The 25,341-nt window shown below is 39.2% G+C and overlaps 1 protein-coding gene and 1 long non-coding RNA gene across 2 annotated transcripts; one reads left to right on the forward strand and one right to left on the reverse strand.

Annotated features, from left to right (window-relative positions):
• The first annotated feature begins 1,801 nt into the window (after positions 1–1,801).
• On the forward strand, positions 1,802–22,993 carry LOC145551004 (uncharacterized). The gene is made up of 3 exons (XR_014086765.1): positions 1,802–2,196; positions 8,559–8,660; positions 22,333–22,993. It is a non-coding gene; the product is annotated as an uncharacterized LOC145551004 (long non-coding RNA).
• On the reverse strand, positions 3,344–4,464 carry cart3 (cocaine- and amphetamine-regulated transcript 3). The gene is made up of 3 exons (XM_008406050.3): positions 4,185–4,464; positions 3,931–4,014; positions 3,344–3,825 (listed from the first exon to the last, which is right to left on the reverse strand). Exons 1-3 carry the CDS (start codon positions 4,383–4,385, stop codon positions 3,718–3,720), a joined length of 393 nt encoding a protein of 130 aa, XP_008404272.1. The 5' UTR covers positions 4,386–4,464; the 3' UTR covers positions 3,344–3,717.
• Positions 22,994–25,341: the final 2,348 nt, after the last annotated feature.

Below are 25,341 nucleotides of genomic sequence, written 5' to 3' on the forward strand. Positions count from 1 at the left end.
CCCGTAGAAAACTGGTGATCATTTCACTTCCATTTCCTGCAGCCACATGTATCTTCTTTGGCCCGAATCAGAGGCTCTTTTTCATCCGAAGTGATAGAAGAGCAGAGCCGTGTTTTAAAATGTAGCAACAATATAAACTAAGTCAGTTCCAACGGTTTTATTCCCATATTTCATTGACGAAAAAAGTTTTTATGATCTTCTTGCGAAGAGTTTACAGTTCCCCTGAAATCCATCCATCCATTTTCTTGCACCCTTGTCCCTTAATGGGGTCGGGAGGGTTGCTGGTTCCTCTCCAGCTAACGTTTAGGGCAAGAGGCGGGGTCACCTGGACAGGTCGCCAGTCTGTCGTAGGGCAACACAGAGACACACAGGACACACAACCATGCACACTCACACCTCGGGACAATTTGGAGAGGCCAATTAACCTGACAGTCATGTTTTTGGACTGTGGGAGGAAACCGGAGTACCTGGAGAAAACCCACCATGCACAGGGAGAACATGCAAACTCAATGCAGAAAGACCGGGAATCGAACCCAGAACCTTCTTGCTGCAAGGCAACAGCTCTGCGTCTCAGTCCATCCATCCATTTTCTTGCACCCTTGTCCCTTAATGGGGTCGGGAGGGTTGCTGGTGCCTCTCCAGCTAACGTTTGGGGCGAGAGGCGGGGTCACCTGGACAGGTCGCCAGTCTGTCGCAGGGCAACACAGAGACACACAGGACACACAACCATGCACACACACACTCACACCTAGGGGCAATTTGGAGAGGCCAATTAACCTGACAGTCATGTTTTTGGACTGTGGGAGGAAACCGGAGTACCTGGAGAAAACCCACCATGCACAGGGAGAACATGCAAACTCCATGCAGAAAGACTGGGGCCGGGAATCGAACCCAGAACCTTCTTGCTGCAAGGCAACAGCTCTACCAACTGCGCCACTGTGCAGCCCTCCCCTGAAATCATAAGTAAAATTATCGCTCTTCAGCGTGAGTTTTATACTGCAGGTGCATGAGCTATCTGTTTTGAATTTTTATGAAGGTTTCACAGCTTTAAACAAAAGTCAATTATTTAGAGTGAGGGTAGAAACGACTGAAGGTTGGTGATTCATTGTCAGTCTCATGAAATTCCAGTTAAATCGATGGTGTTTGCAGTTTACCACAGAATGCTCTATAATTATGTTTTATCTGAAGCACTGCACTTTGTTGTGTCACAGAGAAATTAAATTGAGGGCTGCTGCCAATGTTTACACTGAGCTCAGCTGGTTTGTTGTTGTTTTTTCTGAAAAATCAGCTGCTGTTCAGGAGCTTCGGAGCCAGATGTTATAAATAGAGCTCAGCCTTTTGGAGTTGGGGTGTGAGTTTTGGCTCATCTGGAGGTTTAGGAAGCAGAGCCAGGTGAGTGTGATTAGAACAGCTGCAGCTTTGTCAGACTTCCTCTGCAAAAGCTTCTCTGCCAGGAATCGCAGGTAGCCACACCGAGGTTTAAGTTTCCTAAAGTGTTTAATGTATTTTTCATAGGTGGTTGGTTTTAAATAAGCAAAACATAGAAATCAGACATGATTTTTGCAGAAAATTGGATACTCAATGAAAAATTCAAAACGTATAATAAAGGAGATAATAGGGTTATTTTACTGTAATCTGAAATATCCTGCATGAGCAGCAGTGTGCAGACGTTTTTCTCGTTTTCAAATGTCAGGATTGGGTTGTTTTGGGTTATTTTGATTATTTGTTCCTAATTCCATTATTATTTTTGCTTCAGTTTCTTATTTCTCTTAAATCAATCTTGTTTCTATTTTCACATCTAATAGTCCGGTAGACTCGGTTCGATTTGGGACCAAAATATCTGAGTCAAAAACCTTTTAAAAACCTGTTCCACTCCTCGTCTGTGGGGGCGCTGCACGAAGAACCACTGAAGGAAACGACACAAAATCCTCTGAAGACACTGAGCACAACTTCCTTCTTCACGAAATGCAAACAAAATGGAGCGCTGTCAGATTTTAGTGGTTGTAGGATTTTTCTTTTGATAAAGGAACACAAGCCATTTCTCCCACTTGCGCTATGCTATCGCGTTTGTTTTGTTGTATTTACCCAGAATGCCCTGCGCTGTAGTCCGCTTCCTGCCTTTGGAGCGGTGTCCTGTCCGGTTGGAGTTCATATTCGGACCGCAGCAGAGTTCACTTCAACAGAACCGAGACCGAGGTTTGTAGGTTTGTTGATTTCAGCTTAAAACTTGGCATATATTAACCCTCACTCGGCTCATTTTTCAGATATTTTGGATATTTTTTTCCCCTGTCTTACAAATCCTGTTAAATCGTTGAATATATTTTAATCTCCAACTCATTTTCTTACCTAAAATGTCCTCTTTTCTTTGGACACACACAGCTCAATAAACTGTCAGTCAAGCTGAGCGAAAATAGAAACCTCAAAACAAACTTTTATGGTGCTGATAATGTGTGATGATTTGAATCATATCTTTGTCATTTTATTCAGTTTAAATGTACTTCCTTTCAATTGCAGATTGGTTGTTTTCATAATTTGTTTCAGCCACTAAGATTAATGCATTTTATTGGGATTTCATGACAGACCAGAACTATGTATACAGTCTTTTACGCTGGTAGCTCTAAATTAATCCAATGCTGCCTGTTCCTTTAAGAAGTCAGATAATTAGTAAATAGAGTCCAGTTGTGTTTATTTTATTCTCAGAACAAATGAGAATAAGGAGAATATTAGGATAAGAAAAACATTGTTTATTCAAATCCAGCTCTGCTTATTAATATTTTAAACACAGTTAATCTTTAGTGTTTATGTAATTTAAGGAACATAAATATGATTTATGCCCTACATTCAAAACGTTGCTTCAATTCAGACTTAAATATTATTGAAAATCTGTGTCATGATTTTCAAAGTTTAGTTCACAAACATTTGATGGAGTTTGAGTTATTTTAAAACAAAAATATTCAAAATTGTAAGTCTTTACATGTGGAAAGTTGGTAGAAACGTAATCAGAAATACTTATAGCGCGATGTGATTACTACTGATTCATATGGGGGAGGTAAATATATGCGCCATCTAATTAACCATAGATTATTTTTCAGATTTATTTAAGGTTTTTTTTTAAACACGTGTTGTCGTCAGCATCCTGCAGCTGCCCAGGGTGTTTCTGGCGCGGTGTCAGCCTGACTGACATGTCACTTTCTGGCTCATCCTCTGAGGCTCATCTGGCTTTAATTTTAAACCTTTTTCTGATGTTTTATTTTCTGACCAGCCTCAGGATGCTTGATGTCACATCTAACACCTGATTATCCAGCCCAGTTTAACACATTTTTAAAGAATACAGCCACTCCTCTGCTTTACAAAACAACAGGATTTTATTATCATGGCACATAAAACATTCAGCTGAAACTAAACACAGCGGATGAAGGGTAGAATATTGCTGGTTTGACATTACAGTGTGCTTATGGTCCCACAGGTTGAGTTTATTGAGGTTGAAGTAAATATTTACAGAAACTTTCTATGATATCCTCATCCTCATGTCGTTTTCTGTAAAATAACACGGAATGTTTTACTCCTAACACAGTTTCTACAGTTCTTTGTTGTAAGTGTTGGACAGTCACTCCAGCTGAGCCTGAGCTGTGCAATAATTAAAAAAATCTGAGCGTAATTACAAAGGGATTCAGTGAAAGTTTCTCTTCTCGAAGCTACATTCCGACCCGGAGAGGCTCATAAGCACTTCAGCAGGAAGAAGTTGCAGAAAGCTCCCCGGGGACAGTCGCACATCTTCCCGATTCGTGCGCCTTTCCTCACCGCGCACTGCTCTCCAACATCACACTGACGGGGAGACAACAACAGAAGATGTTTAATTCAATTATAAACACATATATGAAAAGTTAGGTGGAAATAAATAAATAAATAAAATGCGTGTTTTGCATATACCGTTGGGACTTGACCGAATTTCTTTTCCCACGAAGGAAGTCGTTTAGCCTGCAGCTTTTCAAGAACTTCTTGGAGAGCTCCAAGCTGCCAGGAAACGGAAAGTCCAGATGCAAAATGTCATTATTTGCACGTTAAAAACTATCATTTATGCCATTTTACTTCTAATTGGACTTAAATGAAAGTTTAAGTGAAGAAATCTCAAGTGAAAAATTGCGTAAAAATATCTAAATATCCGGGATTTTGCAAGGACTCACCAGCTGCTTCTCACTGGTCAGGTTCGGTCCTTTCGGGTAGAAGTCCCGCAGCGCTCTGGGGCTCAGCTCCTCCTCGGACTCCGCATCCAGCAGCCCCTGCGCTCGGGCTCCGGCGGCGCCGGCGGAGAGCAGCAGCAGTGCGCAGAGGAGCGCCCCGCTCAGCAGCCTGGAGCTCTGCATGGTCCCGGTGCGCGGCAACATGTGGCCCTTTCCCCCGATCTCAGATAGTACTCAGCTCCGCCGCGACAAACACCTTTTTATGTGAGATGCTCCATCTGCTTGCTCCACCTTATTCTTTGATTTTTTTATTTTTTTTACCCCCCTCTTTTTGTCATGCGTAACAGCCGCCTTGGGTGAGTCATCCCGTAAAAGTTGCTGGGCAAGAAAAGCTCCGAGAAGTCAACAATAACAGCAAGGGGTCGTTGCTGACAGAGTAATGGATTATTTGGTAAATAGCAGCTTCATGTAAACAACAGGCAGTTTATTCTCAGCCAACCAGATTAGCTCAAACTAGCAGTAAAAACATTCAACCTTTAAAATTACCCTAAAAATCCCCGTCAGTAGCTCCGGCTCCATTATCTATGAAATTGCTCAAATTGAAATGAGGAAAATTCATTTCTTTTAAAGGAAACAGACTCATTTTTTGGGGGTAAAAAACTCACATTGTTCGATTAAAAAAAAGTTTTTGCGCTAAACTAAGGCGTTTATTTTTGTATCGAAATAGATGGTTTTGGCAAAACTGCAATCGAAACACTTTTTTCGTCTCATCAGTCACGTGATCGACAGCCGGATGTTGCTACTGGCGTAAACTGTGAAGACGACGACAGGAAGAAGTTTTTAAATGCGTTTTAATGACTTATTGCTTGAACAAGCTTATTAATGTGTGATTTTTAACTGTAATGGAAATAATTGTGGTTTTTTTAATATTAGAATATCGACAAAGATCTGCACATATTTTTAATAGAAACAGTTAGTGAGATGTTTTAATCCCTCCTTGCATCATGAAGCTCTCTGCAGATCATTTCATGCATTTAAACTGTCTCAGGTTTTTTTTGTGCAAATGATCCAGATTTAAACGTCATTGTCTTCCTTTGTTCCATCATATTTTCAATAGTCCACTGTTTGACATGCAAAATAATTCCTCTCAAGCTTGAAATTAGTCTTCAGGCTCACTGAAAAGTGGCTGAAAGAATCTCTGAATCTCAGCTGTGATTAAACTGTTATTGGGTGAAGGAGACTGAGAGAAAGTTTGTTTTTCTCATGTTGATGCTGAGATGAAGTTCTTGTTTTTCCATTTCATTTCTCTGACAAAAAACAGAGAACTTCTTCCTTTGAATTGAGATTTTTTTCATTATCACCAGAGAGATTTGCTCAAAATCTCCTTTCTTGGGAAGAATAAGAAATATTTTACTTGTTTTTCCTCTTTTTATTGGCTTTCTGTGCGATGATGTGCTTCAGAGAGTTTGGAAACGCCTTTCCCAGATTGATTGGCAGCGTCCCAGTTTGTATTTCAAAAAACTACAGCATCTCTTATAATATCTGTGCTGATGACACACATCTTTATTTTTCTCCATTAATACCCCACTATAGTTCACTTTAATTACAGAAGTGGTGTGGTTGTACATAAATGATCACATTAGCTGTGTTTCTAATAGAGGTGTGCCGATCGATCGGCGATCAAAATCGGCCGATTTCCGTGAAAAGTGCATGATCTGTGATCGGTGATCATTGTCTCTTGTTGCCGATCACACAAACTGATCACCTGCATCTCATTTCTCAGCCTGCCTGTGCAGCTGGTCTCCTCTTTCCTTCACTCTGCGCAAACGCGCAGCAACAAATCCTAAGCGATGTGGAACTATAACTATAACACACTGAGTGAATGGGGACGTTTGCGTGTTGCGGCGGAAAATTGAAGCAGGTCAAAATGCATCAACACGACGAAGCTAATACGACATAAAAACAATGCCATACTTGACGGAGTTTGGCTACATCGAGGCTCACTGCAGTAAAAAAGACATACGGAGGATCAGATAGCAGGTAAAGCAGCACAGCTACAAACACTCACCCAGATTAGCATGACGGTCAGAAAGCTAAACAAATAACCCGCAAAATTATTTAAGTCTTGGAGCTGCGATGTAAGACGCTGGTTCTGCTCTCGCTGTTGAACCGCTGCTACGCTACAGGTAGTAATATTTCACAGACGGAGCGCCGCTTCTGCTCCACCTGGTAGTGACTCTCACACCGAACCTCTGCTTAAAGCTGCAGCAACTAACCTAAAAACATACATTTTACATACGTATTAAAACTTTCGCCGTCCTAACATGAGACAGATAATCTCTAAAAAAATAATTGATCTCCTCCCTGCTCTGCATAATTACTCCCCTCAGTCAGAAACAGCCACTCAGAGCTAGCAGTAATCAGCTAGCCGCCATGCTAACAGGAAGTTTTCATTCAGTAACTCTGGATTGTTTATTGTAATGGATCCTGTATTTGCCTTTGAATGTTAAGTTTTATACTTAAATTTTTTGGCAATGTTGAGAGGTTTTATTTTGGCTCTTTGCATTATTTAGCCTCTTCAGAGCTTCCATATGTTATCAGTCTGTTAAAGATAGTTTTATTGATAGCAGTACAATTTGCACAATGCCTGTTTTGTTTAGTTTTCTTCTTGGAAAAAGTTATTAAAAACAAGTTTTTGTCTAAATTAAGGTGAATTCATGGATCCTTTTTCCACATAATGTAACCGGTAGTGTTTATGATTTAAAAAAAATTATGTGATCGGTATCGGTGATCGGCCCTCATGGGTGATCGGTATCGGTATCGGCAGGATAAAACCTGATCGGCACATCTCTAGTATAATTATGTGGTCAAGAGAAAAGCATCTGCTAATGAAGATCAGGTATTTAATTGCACCTGACTGCTAAACTTTTCTCATTTATTCAGAAGCAGTGAGGGTGGATTTGTTTTCCTGCACTGCAAAAAATGCTGAATCTTACCAAATATTTTTGGTCTAGTTTCTACTGTAAATATCTTAGTAGGTTTGAAAAAGGATCAAAATAACTTTTCAACAAGATACAGGAGCTTGTTTTAAATGAATAATTTGTTATTATTGATGAAAAAGTTCTGATTCCTTTGGTAAATTATTTCACTTGTAAAATGGGAAGAATTTAATTTTATAAGTGAAATAATTTCCATGTTTATCTAGAACTTTTCCATCAATCTTAACAAATTATTGACTTAAAACAAGCTCCTATATCTTGCTTAAAAGTTACTTATCAGGTAGTTTTGTCGTATTTCAAGTGGTCTAAGATATTTGCACAAAAACTGGACCAAAAATACTGTGTAAGATTTAGTATTTTTGCAGTGTGTGCCTCTACTGGAGCATAAATGTACCTTCCTCTGACGTGACTCCCAGTGCATGAAAACGAGTTTATTTACTCCAAACCAGCCTGTATTTGTTTACACGTAAAGCGTTCACTCAGAGAAGTCGACGTTTTCTGATCATTCGTTGTAAGAAGTGCAGCCTGCAGAAAGTCGAGTCTAATCACCTAATGACCTCGGCGGTGCAGAGGAGCAAACGAGAGCGCGGAAGCGTCTCCTACAGAACCGAGCCTTTGACTGTAAGCGATGTACCGCACAAAAAACTAATGAAGTCATGTTTGTGAATGAAATGGCCCGGTTGTCCTGAATGAAACGTTAAATTGGCGTCTCCGTCGTTAAAGCCGGTGTAGGGAGGGAGACGTGAGTCATGCAGCTTCAGGCACAATCAAAGCTTCCTGCTCCTCTTTCTCCATCAGCTCCGAATCCAGCAATCAGCGCCGGGTTTAAAGCTGGATCGCTCCAGATCAGGACGAAGGACACGACTGCAGCAGAGGACGACATGCAGCCTTCGCCGTGTTACAGCATGAGAGTCCAGCTCTGCTTTTAGACACAGAATCTGTATTTTGGGCTTTTATTACCTCCAAGTAGCTTCGATTGATCTGGTTATTTTATTCTTTAATATATTAAATGCCATCAGTTTTATGCCTTCACTGACAAATTGTGATAATTTCATCAGTTTATTTGCATAATAAGGTCGTGTCTTGGGAAGGGTTGAGTAGTAACTACATTTACTTTTACTTGAGTAACTTTTTTGAAAAAAATTTACTTTTGGGAGTATTTTTACTTTTATTATGAAGTATTTCTACTCTTACTTGAGTAAAATTTCTGTATTTTCTACCCACTGAATGAAAGACAAACCAAATTCACCAGATAGACACAAAGCTTTAATAATACACATGTCCTGTTTAAGAAGCACTTGTGCATTTGCAGGTTTTGTGCTGCAGTTTCTTCCTTGTACTAAACTTTCTGTACGTGTTCTTGTTGTCATGTCCACAGATTTGTGCGACAGCCGTTTGGTGTTTCTCCCCAGGTTGTGATCCCTCACTCACACTCCTTCAGTTCTCTTTAAAGGCGGACCTGAGGAGGACGTTCGGTTCTGTACCTGGGAGTTATCGCTGACAAGAAGCTGACATTTACTGAAGATTTTAGAAAATACTGATATTTTATTGAGTTCTTTACTGTTTTGAAAATGTTGTTGTGTGATTACATGTTTTTGTTTTATTGAGGACAATGTAGTGTTAGGGCCACACTAAGAAAAAACCAATATTTTGAGAATAAAGTCTAAATAATATGAGAATAAAATTGTAATAGTCTGACTTTATTTGTGTATTATTTAGACTTTACTCTCATTTTTTAGACTATTCTCAGAAAATGTTCACTTTTTTCTGAAAATATGATTTTATTCTCATAACTTTACTCTCATATATGACTTTATTCTCAATTTTTGAAAAGTTTTGACTTGAAATTCAGATTTCCAAACTTCAAAATTTTTTTAATTTTCAAATTTAGAAATGTACAAGTTTTTTCTAGAAGATTTCTGAGATTTATCTCAAGATTTCTGAGTTGTTTTTTTTTGTTTTTTAGTAGATTTTCCACTTTTTAAACTCAGAAATGTCTTTGTCTGTTCTATAATACTTTTTTTTAGATTAAACTCAAAACCTTTGAGTTTTTTTCTAGTAAATGTTCAACTTTTCAAACTCAGATTTCCATTTTTTTTCAGGAAAATTTCATGGATTCATCTAAAATTTTCTGATTATTTTCCTAGCAAACGTTCAACTTTTCAAGCTCAGAAATTTCCCAATTTTTCATAGAAAATCTCTGAGATTAACCTCATATTTTCAGACTTTTAGGAGGGAACATACTCCTGTCCATAATGGCTCTAATACGTCGTCTTGCTCGTTACCTTTTGCATCTGTTTGTCCAACGGATCGCCGCCATCCTGAAAAGAGAAACGCTCACCTTCCTCTGACTCCTCCTTCACCCAGTGACACAAATACAATCAGAACTCATTTTATCTCTAATTAAATCCAGATGTTTTCCCCTTTTATTAGACCTTAAATCCTTTGCGGTTCTTCTTCATGCTGCACCGTGTGTCTGAGCCTGGTGAGTTAACGCCGACTGACAGAGAGTCTAATGAGCTCTCTGCCTCCAGCGTCTCCAGCAGCTATTAGCCCAAGAAGCATCCAATCAAGCTGTTTGTCTGTCAGTCTGTGTTGCAGTTATACATTAATTCATCCATGTTGGACCTACAACTGCTTTGCCTCTCATTGCATCAATCAAACCTCTTTTAACGAAACCTAATCTAGTACTTCGATAATAAGTAATGACAGACACACATCTGACTTAACATTTTTAAGACATTTCACCGTAAAAAACGGCCATTTTTGGTCTATTTCTAGTTATTTGGTAAATATAAACCTGAGAAAACAAAACAAGGATCAGATCTGGAGGCCCTGAAGGCTCCATTCTTGCACCACCACATATATATTTTTGCTCTATTTCAAAGTCTTGTTTGAGGAATAGAACCTTCATTTAAATAATCAGAATATAAAGAGAAAACAGTCTGGTTCATTCCTTAAGTGCCTAATGGATCTAATTAGCATCATACCTAAATTTACACTAATGAAATACACAATGTTCAAATGTGCAATCTAAGAAATTTAACATTTAACTGGCATCAGATGTTTTGAACATTTGTTTATAAATTCAAGCATTTATTCAGAATGGACAAAATGCCTTGTTTTGCAATCCTAAAAATGTGAAGTTAGAAATGTGGCTAAAGACCAGAAAGCACAAAAAACTGGTGTCACCATGGATTCAGAGTTTAATTTGAACAACTAATCAATGTCTGTTACTAGATCAATTAATACCAACCATTAGAATAAAAATGTTTTCCATCTGAACTCCAAACAGAGGAAATGTCTTTATTTGCAGGAGATGAGTTTTCCTTCACACGCTGCTCACCAACACCAAGAAAATTGGATATTTTACTAAATGCTAGACCTTTGTTGTTAAATCACTGGACTGGCTAAACAACGTGAGGCAGCATTTAGTTACTGTTCTCATCAGCTCTGAACCAAACTCCCTGAAAACTGAAACTGTTGTTACAGATTTGTTCAGATCAGTCAAATCTTCACTTTTCATGTGTTTTTAATGCGTCGTATCTCCTATAAAACACGTTGAATTACTCTGTGTGAGCTGCAGCGAAAATAAAACCTCCTTCCTTTTTTTTCAGTTGATCTTTACTGACATCGACACCCACTACCCCGGTATCGGAAAAATAACAGCTTTATTTTTGACCCCATATCTCACAAAGGTCATCCTATCAAAAGCTAAAAAAAAAAAGAAACGTGGGTTGCTTTGAGCCTGACCCGCCGATGAGGCTGTTTGTGAAGAATGAGGAAGGAAAGAAACAAAATAAAGGAAAATGGTCAAATAATCCAGGTAGTTTATTTAATTTTACAGAAAGTCTTTGTGTTGTTGAAGATAATCCTCCATGTTTGATTCCCTAAAGCAGGAGAATAAAAATGATAGGTATTTTCCTAGAACCTACATAAAAGAACCACAGACAACGTATATGAATTTATGACTAAACTTCTGCAAGCAAAAGGAGAAGACTCTGTCAACTGCTTCTCAGAGCTGTTCACAGAGCGTTCTGCTTCTCTTTGGATACAGCTTGTCTTTTATTCTCAAACTTCAAAGAGGGAGGATAGGCAAGATAGACAGCAGAGGAAAAACAGCAAAGGTCGTAAAACATTTTACCTAAACAAAGCAAAGGTCGTAAAACAATTTAACATCTGGCCCCTGATCTGAGCCCGGTTCAAATCTCGGTCAAACTGTTTCACATGAAGATAACAGGCAGCTGTGACTTCCAGGTCAGTTCACACATACAGTTTAAACAAGAGAACACTTTAACCTGAATATGAACTAAAGTAACAACAAAATGATAATACCAAAAATCTCTATCATTCCCCCCTTTTTATCATTTCACCATGTGTGTAAACCTTATTCAAAAGCCAAGCATAGAAAAGAAAAGAAATAAAATAGAACCAAGAAATGCAAAATATATACATTTTTTGTCCTAGTCTAAACATAAAAATTACACAATGATCATAATGAATAAATGAAATAAACAAAACAAAAGAAAGAAACAGCAAAAATCAAACGCAGTTTTCTCATCCCTAACACCACTTGTTTTCACATTTTTGGTGTAGGAATCATTCAGCAAATGAATTAATCCGTTCAGTGATTACAGAACATCATCATTGTTCAGAAAATCGTCAGAATCTCAAACAAGTCATCTTCATTCGTCTCATAGGATGCCTTTGCTAGCTGATAACTGACAACAGTTGTGTTACTTGTCTTAAACATCATACTTCGTAGGTATGGAATAATGCAACCCTTAAAAGGACAGAACAGAACCGAAACAAACAGAATAGGTGTCATGAGCTTTAACAGTAAAGTCCACCATGGACCAGACATGAGCCATGAAAACAAATCAAAAAAGGATGAGCCGCGTGTTCCACTCTCCACATATATTTTCTTTTTTTTCCAAGATCCTCCAGCTCATATAGAGCATCAGAAATGGTTCCTCCAGTTTCTGTTTCATCAGGAACGAAAGTGCAACACGTTGGGCCAATAATTTTGCAAACCCCTCCCTGAGGGGCAGTGAGGAAATCCAGAACAACACGATTTTGCATAACCATGTTTCTCAGTTCAGTCAGCTCCTTCGCGGTGCCATTGGCCAGCTGGTATGTGATGTTGATTAGTCGCAGTAATCCGTATCTGTTGATTTCAACGTGGTCCCAAACCTCTCCTACTCCGACCCATGGAAATATGCCTTGCATAAACTTTTCTCCACCGTTCCAGATCTTGAATTCCCAAGGAACTCCAGTGTCTGTAGTGAGGCCTCCCCAGCGTTTGACCTCAGGCATAACTTCACGCTTGGAGCGGGCAGCCAGAATGTGTCGTCCTTTCCTGATGAATAAAATCGGGTACAGGAAGTACCAGTCTGCCATCACCCGTGAACCATAGTCTCCTGGCACTATGGTACTGCACAGCGTTGTCTCCTGTCGTCCAATGTCCGATCTGTGATGTTGAAACTCCTCTCCTGAAGCATGTTGTCACAGTCTGGGTTGTCCTTCCAGACTTTGCAGTGTGGAGTCATCCTTTGACCCTGCAGGCTGTGCAGTCGATGTAATCCGGTGTCGTCTTGCAGTATGTGTAAACTATGTTACACAAGTTTCAAGGTAACATCCCAAGAGAAACATGTCCGTTGTTGAACATGCAGCTCCTCAGAGACCCGGGTTTAGCTCCTGCTAAAGAAATGGTCTCTGGTATTTTCCATGCGGTTAGTGGAAATGGAAATACGTCAGCATTAAAGGAACAGTTCATAGATCCAAAAAGTTCCTTCACGGCATCTCCTATCTGAAGTAGAACAGAATAGTCATTCTTCCACCGTTTGCATCCCTTTGGCATGGGGACGCTGAGTCGTGGTTGTGTGCTCAGGCCATAGAGACACATCTATTTGTCATCCGTGATGTGTCCTACACACAGACCTGAGTTGTGTGTGGCGATTGGCAGCTGCGCACACACATAGCAGTTCACAGCATGTCCCTCATACGCGGTTCTATTCATTAGTTTCCACCACAGGTTGATGCTACAGTCACAGCGCAGTAGAAGATCCATCTGGCATATGGAGTCCCCATTGCTGCTCGGCGCACAGAGATGTCAGAACCCCCAAACTAAAGACGGGGGAATCTTAAGCGTTTCTTCACCGGGTTTGAGACGAGCTACCCTAAAAAATAGCCCCCCTTTGAAGTCCGGTCTTCCTCCCTCCGCCTACTTAGGGGTTCAACACTCCCTGCAGCTTGCAGTGACTGAGATGTATCCAGCTGGGTCTTTACGACTGTTGGTGTGGTCATCAGCACCTGGAAGGGTTCTTTTATGACCTTTATGTAGACCCAGTTTCCTGGCTGGATGGGGGTGGTTTTATTTATTTCCTGTAGAGGAGAACAGTCAGACGGCAGTAAATTTGCATTTAACACCTCTTTCTGTTTCAGGATCCTGATCATATAATCTACCAAAGGTTGCTCCTTATCTGCTTTCTGTAAATCTGAAGGAAATATAGGTAATCTATATGATCTTCCATTAATTATTTCAAATGGTGTTAACCCTTCCTGTGTGGGTGTAATTCTCCTATATATAGTTTTGCCAAATCTAAACAGTCTGACCTTGGCTTGCCAGTAGTTTCCATGTATTTCCTCAATCTGCTTTTCACAGTACCATTGGTTCTTTCCACCAATCCTGCACTCTGGGGGTGGTAGGCACAGTGATTCTTTAATGTTATTCCTAAGTGAGTAGCCATGTTTTGTACTACTTGGTTTACAAAATGTGGCCCATACACCAAACAATATTTATGTGGTCCACTTTGTGTGAGTTCAATAAAGTCCATATGCATTGTTTGAAATGGATGAGGGTCTTGGGAAACTTCCTCTTCTTGGTCTAATGTTTCCTTGAGGATTGTTTCTGACACAAACTGGACATGCAGTACAAAAAATTTTTTAAGTAAGAATTTAATCCATATGCTGTTGTAGCATAGAGACCATCCCCCCTGTTGACACATGACAATGTCCATGTGTCAAAATTGCTGCCGCTCTAAATAGAGATTTTGGAAGGACCGGCTTCTATTCACTGAAAAAATGTTATCATCATCCAGTGTCGCCCCTTTAGTTATCCACATTTGTTTTTCTGCGTTTGGAGCATTATCTTGCATGTCTTTTAACACAGCTTTGTCTATTACTTGAGGATCTTCTATCTGTATTGAGAAATTGTCTCCCCCATGCTTCCCAGCTGCAGCTTCCTTTGCTACTTTATCAGCTAATCTATTGCCACTTGAAACCTCATTCTGTTCCGTGGTGTGCACTGCACACTTACAAACTGCTAGTTCAGCTGGTAAATATATGGCCTGCAAAAGATTCTTAAGCAAGGATGCATGGGTGACTGGTTTCCCTGTAGATGTTATCAATTCATCAAAGCATAACTCTTCCTAAATAAAAATGACCATCCTGAAATTAAACCAAAACCTCAAATCCTCTAATTTTCCATTTCTTTTTGAATTTATTGACTATCAATCAAATCTGGATTAAAATGTTCTAGACTGAAGTCTAGAAAATGTTGCTTTTAATCACAATCATCAGTTTTTAGTAGCCGTTTACAAGGTTGCTTAAAGTCTCAGATTTTCTCTTAACCTCGCATTTCAGACAAGTTAACAATGGTTTTTTATATTTTAAATTAAATGGTCAATAATTTCATCCGTTACTCAATTTAGCAGTAAAAATTTCTCTCTTCTCAAAATAATTTGTAGATTCTTTATAGAATTAACCTCTAAGTTAAATGTTTCAGTTAAATGCAAAGAAATACTCCATAGTATTTCAACACCGCAATATCAATTAAGTTCAACACTTAGATATGTTTAATTTAGTTCCAAACTTGTATATTTATTTCAAAGAAAATAAAACATTTGCAAATCATTATTAGTTTTGAATCTAATCATTTTAGTTGGTGTAATTTAGCCGTATCACACTCAGTTTTTTTTTTCTTTTCTTAACTTTTAACCATTACAGTTTTTTCCTTCACAGTTTCCCAATCTATGGCTCGTGGGCCCTAAGAGGATCACTGGTCCTTCTGTTAAGGACTGAGTTAATGGGTACAAAATGGACGATTTTGTTTAACATTGTACCTAAAAACCTTCAATATGTCCTTTTCTAGCTAGATAATTCCTTCCTGCTAGTAAGTAAGCAAACAAGTCCTCATTACAGTAGCAGTGTGTGTATCACAGCAGTGTGTGTGTATAACTTATCTGCATTTCTCCTTTCTGTCTTGCTTCTCGCTTCCCCCTCCTGCTGCTAGCGTCACTGCAGCTGGTCCTCCCTCTGTCTCTTCTCCAGCTCCCTGTCAGTCCAACTGGCTCTGGTGTTGGATTATTTATAAGTTGTCCAGACCGTCCCTTTGTCCACCAATGAAACAAGCGGCAAACAGTTCAGTTTGCTTTCTTTTTCCAAACGTCTAGCAGGACTCCATACAGTAGTTTTGCTGCATGGCAGTTCCCAGATGTCAAGGAATTAGGACCAGTGGACACTTTATTGCCTTCAGTGTCCAGTTGGTAGAAATCGTCCTGTCCTTTTTCGCTTCTTTATCAACTAGCTGGTGATAAAGGAGGGACGTCATCTGATTGGCAGGACAGATCTGAGCTGAGGTCAGAGGTCAGACGCAGCGCAGCGAGGCTCAGACAGAGGAAAAGGAAAGAAGCAAATAAGAGTCAATTATAACTTTCTTTTCTTTTCATCGTATAGCTTTTAGCCACTTATTATCCAACTTTTTAAGAAGTCATAAACCATTTCCTTATTCAAACACATATAAACATGAAACATGTTAAAAGCTGTAGTCTCTTTCATCATGTTCACCATTAACTTGTAAAATGTAGAATGTACGTTTAAGTTAACTTCATCTAAGACACGTCTCACCAGAGAACAATGGATTTCTCTAAATTTGTTGATCTCAGTGCTGCAGACTGTGAAGTCAGCGGGCAGCCCTCCTCTCAAGGCCTAAGAGAGTTTACGAGGCTGGTTAATGTCCAGGTCGGTACCTTACTCTGACCGCTGACCCCTCCAGATAGACAGCTAAGAATCATTTCACCAATTTGGTGTTATAATATTACACAATACATTAAACATTGTTCTCTGAGGACAATTTTATTATTTAGTTTTATTTTTCCTGCTTCTCCTCCTTCAGGAAAGAAAAATTATTTTGCATACACTGATTTCTTGCAGGAATTCAATTTCTTTTATGGTTTTACTTAACGTCTTAAACTGCATGCACATGTCTCTAGCATTTCATCAATTTGGACTGGGGGTTTGTGTTTTTGGGGTGTGGTAGAGTCTGATTATGCTGAGGATTTCTCCTATTTGTGGTCTCCTCACTCCACCACCCCTCTTGTCGCCCCGTGCAACATTCTTTGAAGGGCAGTTTCTTGCCCAGTGACCAATATTGCCACAAATCCAGCAGCCTTTTGAATACCGTGGATTTTGTGGGGTGTTATTTTGGGGTCCTCGCCTATCGTGACCTCCTCTGCCTCTGTCTCTTCCACGGCCTTTTGTCCGGTCGTTGGAAAAGGCAGAGGTATATAAACCTCCAAATTTCTCCAGGTGAAAAACATCTGATCCTTTCACAGCTTTCCTGACCTCTTCTAAGGTACAGGGTCTAAAGATATATAAGTTTTGTGTCCCTTCCTCTAGGGAGGGATACAGTCGTGTTGTTGGAACAGCAGCGGCTGATACTGGGGCAGACGGAGCTGCTGAAGCAGCCAGGGGAGAGGTGGCTGCAGGAGCTTGCTCTCCCTGCACCGCTGCAGCATTCCGTGTGCTTGGAATTACTTTATTTTCTTCCTTCTCTATAATTAAGTTTTTAGATTCATTTAACCATAATTTAGCACACCTCAGCTCATTCTCCTTTTTAGATTTTTTTTTTTTTTTTATTCCCATTTTTCTTTCTACACTACTCTCCAAAATTCCCACAATTGTTTGCCATTGATCAATTTTTAGCTTTCCATCTATTTTATATTTCTTTCTCCATTTTTTCATGTGTACAGTGCTACCAGGAAACCTGGACAGCATGTACTTTTCATCTCCATCGGCGCCCTTACCGAGTGATGAATTACAAGAATGTTTATTTCCCATATTTAAAACACTTGCAATTTCAGCTTAAAATTATTTATTTGAATTTATTTAAATTTGGTCCAGGTTCGTTGACTCCTAGGGAGTCCTATGAACTGGAGCTCTTTTCAGTGGGCCAGCAATTAAAATACCTTGTTGTGGTATTCCCCGCTTCGACTCTTTCGAGTGGGAGAATCTTGCCTTTGCATCCACAAGAGGTTTGCTGCTTACAACCCTACTGTCTTATATGAGGTAAAATACCAAGTGGTATTTAAACCTCCTATCACTCTCACACACACAAAGCAGCAGTAGCAAACCAGCAATATAAGCACAGTAATGACTCTATGATTTAGCGCAACATTATCTGTTTTTGCCTTGTCAGATAACTCAGCACCAGTGATATTTTACCCATCAAAAAATCAAAACCACACAGCAATGACAAGCTTCCTATCCGCCTGAGGACGTGCCCTTATGGGGTCTCCTCGAACAGAGTTTTAGCAGAGCGACATCATACAAGGATTCTCAGACCTCAGAGTTTTAGCAGAGCGACATCATACAAGGATTCTCAAACCACAGAGTTTTAGCAGAGCGACATCATACAAGGGAACTCAAACCACTAAAATAGCCATTTTAAAATTCACCTACGTTTCTGTAGTTTTCGGGTTGTCCAGTCGGATCTCGTCATTCCGCCGTTGGCAGACAAAGTCGGACCTACGGCGCTGGCCCAGCGAAGAATTCTACTTCCTGGGTCTTTCTTTCCAGGTCCAATTGACTCTGGCCATGCATGGATTCAGCGCGTCTTCCTCTGCCTGACAGCGGTCGGTATGAGAGATCCCGGGTTTCGGCACCAAAATGATAGGTATTTTCCTAGAACCTACATAAAAGAACCACAGACAACGTATATGAATTTATGACTAAACTTCTGCAAGCAAAAGGAGAAGACTCTGTCAACTGCTTCTCAGAGCTGTTCACAGAGCGTTCTGCTTCTCTTTGGATACAGCTTGTCTTTTATTCTCAAACTTCAAAGAGGGAGGATAGGCAAGATAGACAGCAGAGGAAAAACAGCAAAGGTCGTAAAACATTTTACCTAAACAAAGCAAAGGTCGTAAAACAATTTAACATCTGGCCCCTGATCTGAGCCCGGTTCAAATCTCGGTCAAACTGTTTCACATGAAGATAACAGGCAGCTGTGACTTCCAGGTCAGTTCACACATACAGTTTAAACAAGAGAACACTTTAACCTGAATATGAACTAAAGTAACAACAAAATGATAATACCAAAAAATCTCTATCAACAAATAATTTCCATTTTGTGCCACATTAAAATCATTAATGTTCTCAAAGGGTTGGTTATGCCAGAATGCATATTATTCACATGTATATTTAGTTTCCAAACTAAATATTTCATTTTAGTTAGTAACAAATATTTAGTTTGCTTGCTAAATAGTTTGTAAACTAAATATTTAACTAAATGATTAAGTCTTTTTGTATGCTAACATCCATCTCTAAGTCTAATTGTTTCATTTATAAAATGGGAAAAATGTCTTATTGTAGTGAAATAATCTGCCAGTGGAACTAGAGCTTTTTAATCAATATTAAGAAATTATTTACCTAAAAACCAATATCTTATAACTTGCTGAAAAGTTATTTGTAAGTTAGTTTTGCATCATTTCAAGTGTACCAAGACATTTGCACAAGAAACTAGACAAAAATCAACACTGGTATATCCATCCATCCATTTTCTGGTGCCCATCTCCAGCTAACGTTTCGGGCGAGAGGCGGGGTCACCCTGGACAGGTCGCCAGTCTGTCGCAGGGCAACACAGAGACACACAGGACACACAACCATGCACACACACACTCATACCTAGGGGCAATTTAGAGAAGCCAATTAACCTGACAGTCATGTTTTTGGACTGTGGGAGGAAACCGGAGTACCCGGAGAAAACCCACGCATACACAGGGAGAACATGCAAACTCCATGCAGAAAGACCCCAGGCCGGGAATCGAACCCAGAACCTTCTTGCTGCAAGGCAACAGCTCTACCAACTGCGCCACTGTGCAGCCCTCCAACACTGGTATAATGTAAGCTAATTACAAATTATGCTAATGACAGCAGCTATGTTATTCATAAAGCATCATAGGAATAAAGAAGCATCTGCCGTTGACATGCTGGTATGGAGGGCCCCCAGGAAAACCTGCTGAGGGCCCCAAAAATGCTTGGACCGGCCCTGTTTGATGGCTATTACATGGGAAAGTTTGGGTTTAGACCGGCAGAGAAAGAGAGCGTATTAAAAGTTATAGTTTTTATCAGTGAAGCGTGACTTCTTCTCTCACATCGATTTGACGCCTGCCAGGTTCTCTTGTTAGCAGCCGTCCAGCAGAGAACACCTCCAGTGGGAAGCAGAGCCTCAGCCGTCCTGCACGAACCCACCGGGTCTCACATGGAAGGAAGTGTGTCGTCCTTTCTGATTGGTCGGCGGCTCGCGCTGCGCGGATCGAGGTCGGCCGTTAACGTGGTGACTCATCACTAATTGCTGCATCTCGAGTCCCACGAGTCGTTTGAGCAGGAATAAGACCAGAATGATTAATGAGCATCATTACAGCGCCGGTGTCACGTCGCCGCGACGCAAACTTCACCGGCCGCCGTCACAACTAATTTCATGACTGAGTGACTCATCAGTGTAGCTGCCATTTCAAGGCTCTGTCGCCATTTACACCCGGACGTTATGCTGCCGCCGCTGCTGCTTTTATGTTTTTAAGTGGATTATTAAGATAATGTCTGGATCAAAACTATTCAGGGTTAGTTGTTGGTGGCAGGTATTTTACTGATCTTTGTGGAAGAAACACTCCCTCTGATTGGCTGCCTTCATCAGTATTGGTCAGTGTTATTGGTTTGTCTGGAAAAGATGTTTTATTTCCAGCAGGAGTCACAGATATGAACAATACAGCTTCACAGGAAATGCAAACATCCAACAAAACATCCGTCTGTCCATCCATCCATTCATTACACACAAATACACACCACACTTTTCAGATTTTGTAGGTAGATGCATTATTTTCCTTCCATCTCACAGCGATGCACTACTTTATGCTGGTCTATCAGATTACATTTTTCTGTCTCCTTCATTTTTCTTTCTTTGTTTTCACCCTTTAATCTTTTCCAAGAATTTAAATGAATATTTAAAATGAACTGCTGGGTGTCCAACCTCCAGCAGATGTCATTTCATCTGTAATTTAATTCTTTGTGACCCAAGACTCCAACAACGCAGCTGCTCAACTTTATGCTTAAAGGTTTCCATTAACAAGCGTGAAATGAACACAGACCTGGAAATTCAAACCAGAGGCTGAATTACGCAGCAAAATTTAATTTGTTCCACTAAATATAATTTTTAAAAAATGTATTAAGTATTCATGGAAGCAAAACAGAAGCAAGTTTGACTTGATTATTAATATCTTGAAGCTCCTTCATGACTTATTCACTATAAATCAGACTAAAATGCCCAAAAGTTTCCAAAAGAGGATCCAGATTGGGAATTATTGATAATATTTGGACTATGACCCAAAACTGGAGTTTTTGATTTTGTCTTTTATTGACAAAATAACTTATAAGTAACTTTCCAACAAGAAATATGAGCTTGTTTTCAGTGAATAATTTCTTAATATTGATGAAAAACGATGAGTTCCACCGGCAGATCATTTCACTGATAGACATTTTTTTCTATCTTATAAGTGAAATTATCTAGAACCAGTTTAACTAGAACTTTTTAATCAATATTAAGGAATTATTTACTCAAAAACCCTCATATTTCTTGTTGGAATTTTACTTGTAAGTTAGTTTTGTTTTATTTCAAGTGTACTAAGATACCTGCACCAAAAAATACTTGGTAAGATTTTGTGTTTTTGCAGTGCACTACACGTTTCACCTATAGCAAAACTTTCCCCTGAAGTAATATAACTAATAATTTTTCAACAATTCTAAGGAATTATTTACTTAAAACTCCTACATTTTGCTCAAAAGTTTCTTTTAATTTTAGTTTTGTTTTAATTGAAGTGCGATAAAATATTTGCACTAAAAAGGCAACAAAAACTCTTGGTAAGATGTTGTGTTTTTTTGCAGTGTACTTCCACCATCACACATTGTAACCAACATCATTTTGCACATTACACTCTAAAAAGAAAATAGTTGAACCAACTTAATTGAATTGCTTCTGTAGGTAGCAAGCAATTCAATTAAGTTTATCCAACTGAATTTATTACATTTATCCAACTTAATTTATTAAGTTTAACCAATTCAATATATTATAATCATCCAACTCAATTTGTTAATTTATTTTTAACAAATTTATTAAGTATGTTTAAGATAACAGATTTACGTCACTTCAAAAATGGGAAATAAACTTACATAGCACTTTTGCAGTCATTTTGACCACTGAAAGCACTTTACACTAGAGTCACATTCACTTAAAGCACAAGTTAAGTACCCAGGGGTCACATTAACATGTGGCAGCTGGAATTGAACCGTCAACCTTCTGATCATAAGACAGCTCTACCCACAGAGCTACGGTCACTTACTGGGGAATCTGTCCCTGGTTAGCTTGAATCATTGTGTCAGACGAGGGATACAAGGGTATCGAACTTAATTATTTCAAGTAAAGTCAAAGTGAAAAGTTCCTTTAGGTTAAGATTTGTAAGTTTTGAGTTAAATAAACACAAAAAAGTAAGTTGGCATAGAAAAAGCAAAAGAATTAAGTGAAATTAATGTAAATAGGTCCATAAGATGAACTGCAGCCCAAAAACACTTTTTAGAGTGTATTTCTCATCAGGGCTTCTTTTTGTTTTTCCAAAAAATACTTTACTAGACTTCTTCTGGATCTGACTGTGATTCTTTATAAGTTAATTTGTTAAAGTTTTAAAGAGTTTCCTGTTAATAAAGGTTCGCGTGGATATGAAACATAAATCCTTTTTATTTATTTTTTAATTGGAACCAATATTCCAATTAAAATGAGCGAAGTGTTTCGTCTAGGTGTGAAATGAGTTTTTATATTTCTCTTAAAGGTTTGCAGAATCTCTCCATTATTTGGACCTTTTCTCTCCTTCTGCCTGGAAGATGGACTGAACGTTCTGCAGCCTGAGGCTCGGCTCGTCCAGCTGACCTCCCATGTCTCCTCTAGTTGCCAGTTCTGGCTCTGAAAAGCCTGAAATATTTCTGCCGGTATTGATTTCTTTTGCTCCTTTGACTGGCAACCGATGGCTTCGTATCTGCGGACAATCTCAGAAACGGCAGATTGGAATTGATTTAATTCCCGGTTGAGTCGGAGCGAAGCTCGGACATTTCAGGATTCATTGGTTTGTTTTGTAACGGGATACAGATTGAACTGATTAACCTGCAGTGATCATTCATCTGTTGTTCATCTACAAAATTATTTATTATTCATGTACCTAATAAATACAAAATAAGTTTAGATTTGTCTCCTAATTGCTTCATTTATAACGTTCTCTGGGGAAAAAACTGCGACTCCTAATAGGTTGTCGTAAAATGGATCAATAATAATCATTCAATAATGAAGGTGTGTTTTCTAATGGAAATGCTTCAATCAACTGCAAGAATTATTCAGAATCCAGGAAAAACCTTTGTCAGCTCTTCATTTCAAACACAAAGTAGAAAAATGAAAAGGATCCATTTTGAAACTTAATAGTTAAAAATTAACTATTAAGTTAAGTTTTTGTTTTGACAACAAAGTTGTCAACAAAAACTGGCAGATTGTTTTTCCATTTATGTTTATTTAATTTCTTTGTGCTTCGTTTCTTGTTTTTTTGTGTGTATTTGGATTTATTAGTTTATTTATTCTTAGTCTGCAGTTTGTAGTGCAGCTGAGCTTCGTCTGCAGACGTTTCAGTTAATCCAAAAATTGTATTTATTTTGCAGACTTATATGGAGAAATCTGTAAAGAACAGAAAACTGCAGCTGTAAAAAGGAGTTTCCAGTTGGGCAGAGAGGAGAGAATGATTCGTCTCAGCTGTTTAAATGAAGCTGTTTCCTGCCGATACCGATCACCCATGATGGCCGATCACCTATACCGATCACATAATTATTTATTAATTTTTTTTATCATAAACACTACCGGTTACATTATTAAGGTGAATTCACCTTAATTTAGACAAAAACTTGTTTTTAATAACTTTTCCCAAGAAGAAAACTAAACAAAACAGGCATTGTGCAAATTGTCCTGCTATCAATAATACTATCTTTAACAGACTGATAACATATGGAGGCTCTGAAGAGGCTAAATAATGCAACGAGCCAAAATAAAACCTCTCAACATTGCCAAAAAATGCAAGTATAAAACTTAACAATCAAAGGCAAATACAGGTTCCATTACAATAAACAATCCTGAGTTACTGAATGAAAACGTCCTGTTAGCATGGCGGCTAGCTGATTACTGCTAGCTCTGAGTGGCTGTTTCTGACTGAGCAGAGTAATTATGCAGAACAGGGAGGAGATTGATTATTTTTTAGAAATTATCTGTCTCATGTTAGGACAGCGAAAGTTTTAATACGTATGTAAAATGTATTTTAGATGCTGCAGCTTTAAGCAGAGGTTCGGTGTGAGAGTCACTACCAGGTGGAGCAGAAGCGGCGCTTCGTCTGTGAAATATTACTACCTGTAGCGTAACAGCGGTTCAACAGCGAGAGCAGAACCAGCGTCTTACATCGCAGCTCCAAGACTTAAATAATTTTGCGGGTTATTTGTTTAGCTTTCTGACCGTCATGCTAATCTGGGTGAGTGTTTGTAGCTGTGTGCTGGCGGCTAGCTGATTACTGCTAGTTCTTAGTGGCTGTTTCTGACATTTCCCCATTCACTCAGTGCATTATAGTTCAACATCTCTCAGGATTTGTTTCTGCGCGTTTGCGCAGAGTGAAGGAAAGAGGAGACCAGCTGCACAGGCAGGCTGAGAAATGAGATGCAGGTGATCGGTATCGGCAACAAGAGCCAATGATCACCGATCATGCACTTTTTCACGGAAATCGGCCCGATTATGATCGGTGACCGATCGATCGGCACCCCTCTAGTAATGATAAATAAGTAATATGCTTTTAAGTAAAAATGCATCAAGGTATTGTATTAGTGTTTAAATTCGCCTTTATTCTGATGACTGGACTGATTAAAAACGTATCTGACAGATTTCTTTGGGTGGATAAAGCTGCCGGTGAGTCTTTACTGCCGTGGCTGTTGAGATAAACGTGTTTTTGGACTGCATGTGAACGCTGCAGAGAAAACACTGGAAGGGCGAAGCTTCGTCTTCCAGATGTGCAATTATCGAAATGAAAGAAGATTTCCTGAAAGAATTCATAAAGCAGCCTCAACTTTTCTGCTTTTGTTAAATGCTGCCTATTTGAGAACCTCACATTTTCTTTAAATGTTAACAGCCACTTGTTACGAAAGCGAAACACTCCCACTCTGTTAAAAACAGCATAAAAGTATGTTTTCCTTCGCTTCTGTAGGTTTGTTTGCGCATAACACTGCAGGCGGGCGTATTTTTGTATTTCTGGACACAAACGTTTTATGCAGAGAAGCAGCAGGGATGAGGAAAAAAAATTCCTCTCATTGCTGGGAAAAAATGTCACTACAGTTTCTGCACACTGCAATTACACCAGGATGAACAGTGTGCATTATTTAAGGACAAATGTTCACCGTGTAGGCAGACAGAAGCGAAAAGGTCCCAAACCCGCAACCCTTAATTACCTCACAATGACGCACAGGGCTGACAGAGCGAAACGTTATTTACTCATCCTTTGTCCCCCTGGAGTCAAAAGCAATGGGTGGAGTTCAGCACTTTTCCTCCAAAAAGAGTTTATTGTTCATAGAAAGTCAATTATTTCTCTGCTCTTTTAAAACTCCTAGCCTTAAAAGCTGAAATATTAATCCCAGTGACGGAGGATCAAAGCTGCCTCATCATCCCTTTAACAGGCTTGAAATGCTCTGCAGAAACATCCTGAGTCCCCATCGCGCCTGGCAGCCTTTCAAGGACTTATGATTTATTGGTGAGGAGTGACAGGTTATGC

Source organism: Poecilia reticulata, chromosome 3 (assembly GCF_904066995.2).
Source record: "Poecilia reticulata chromosome 3, P_reticulata-male-v2, whole genome shotgun sequence".
Classification (NCBI taxonomy): Eukaryota; Metazoa; Chordata; class Actinopteri; order Cyprinodontiformes; family Poeciliidae; genus Poecilia; species Poecilia reticulata.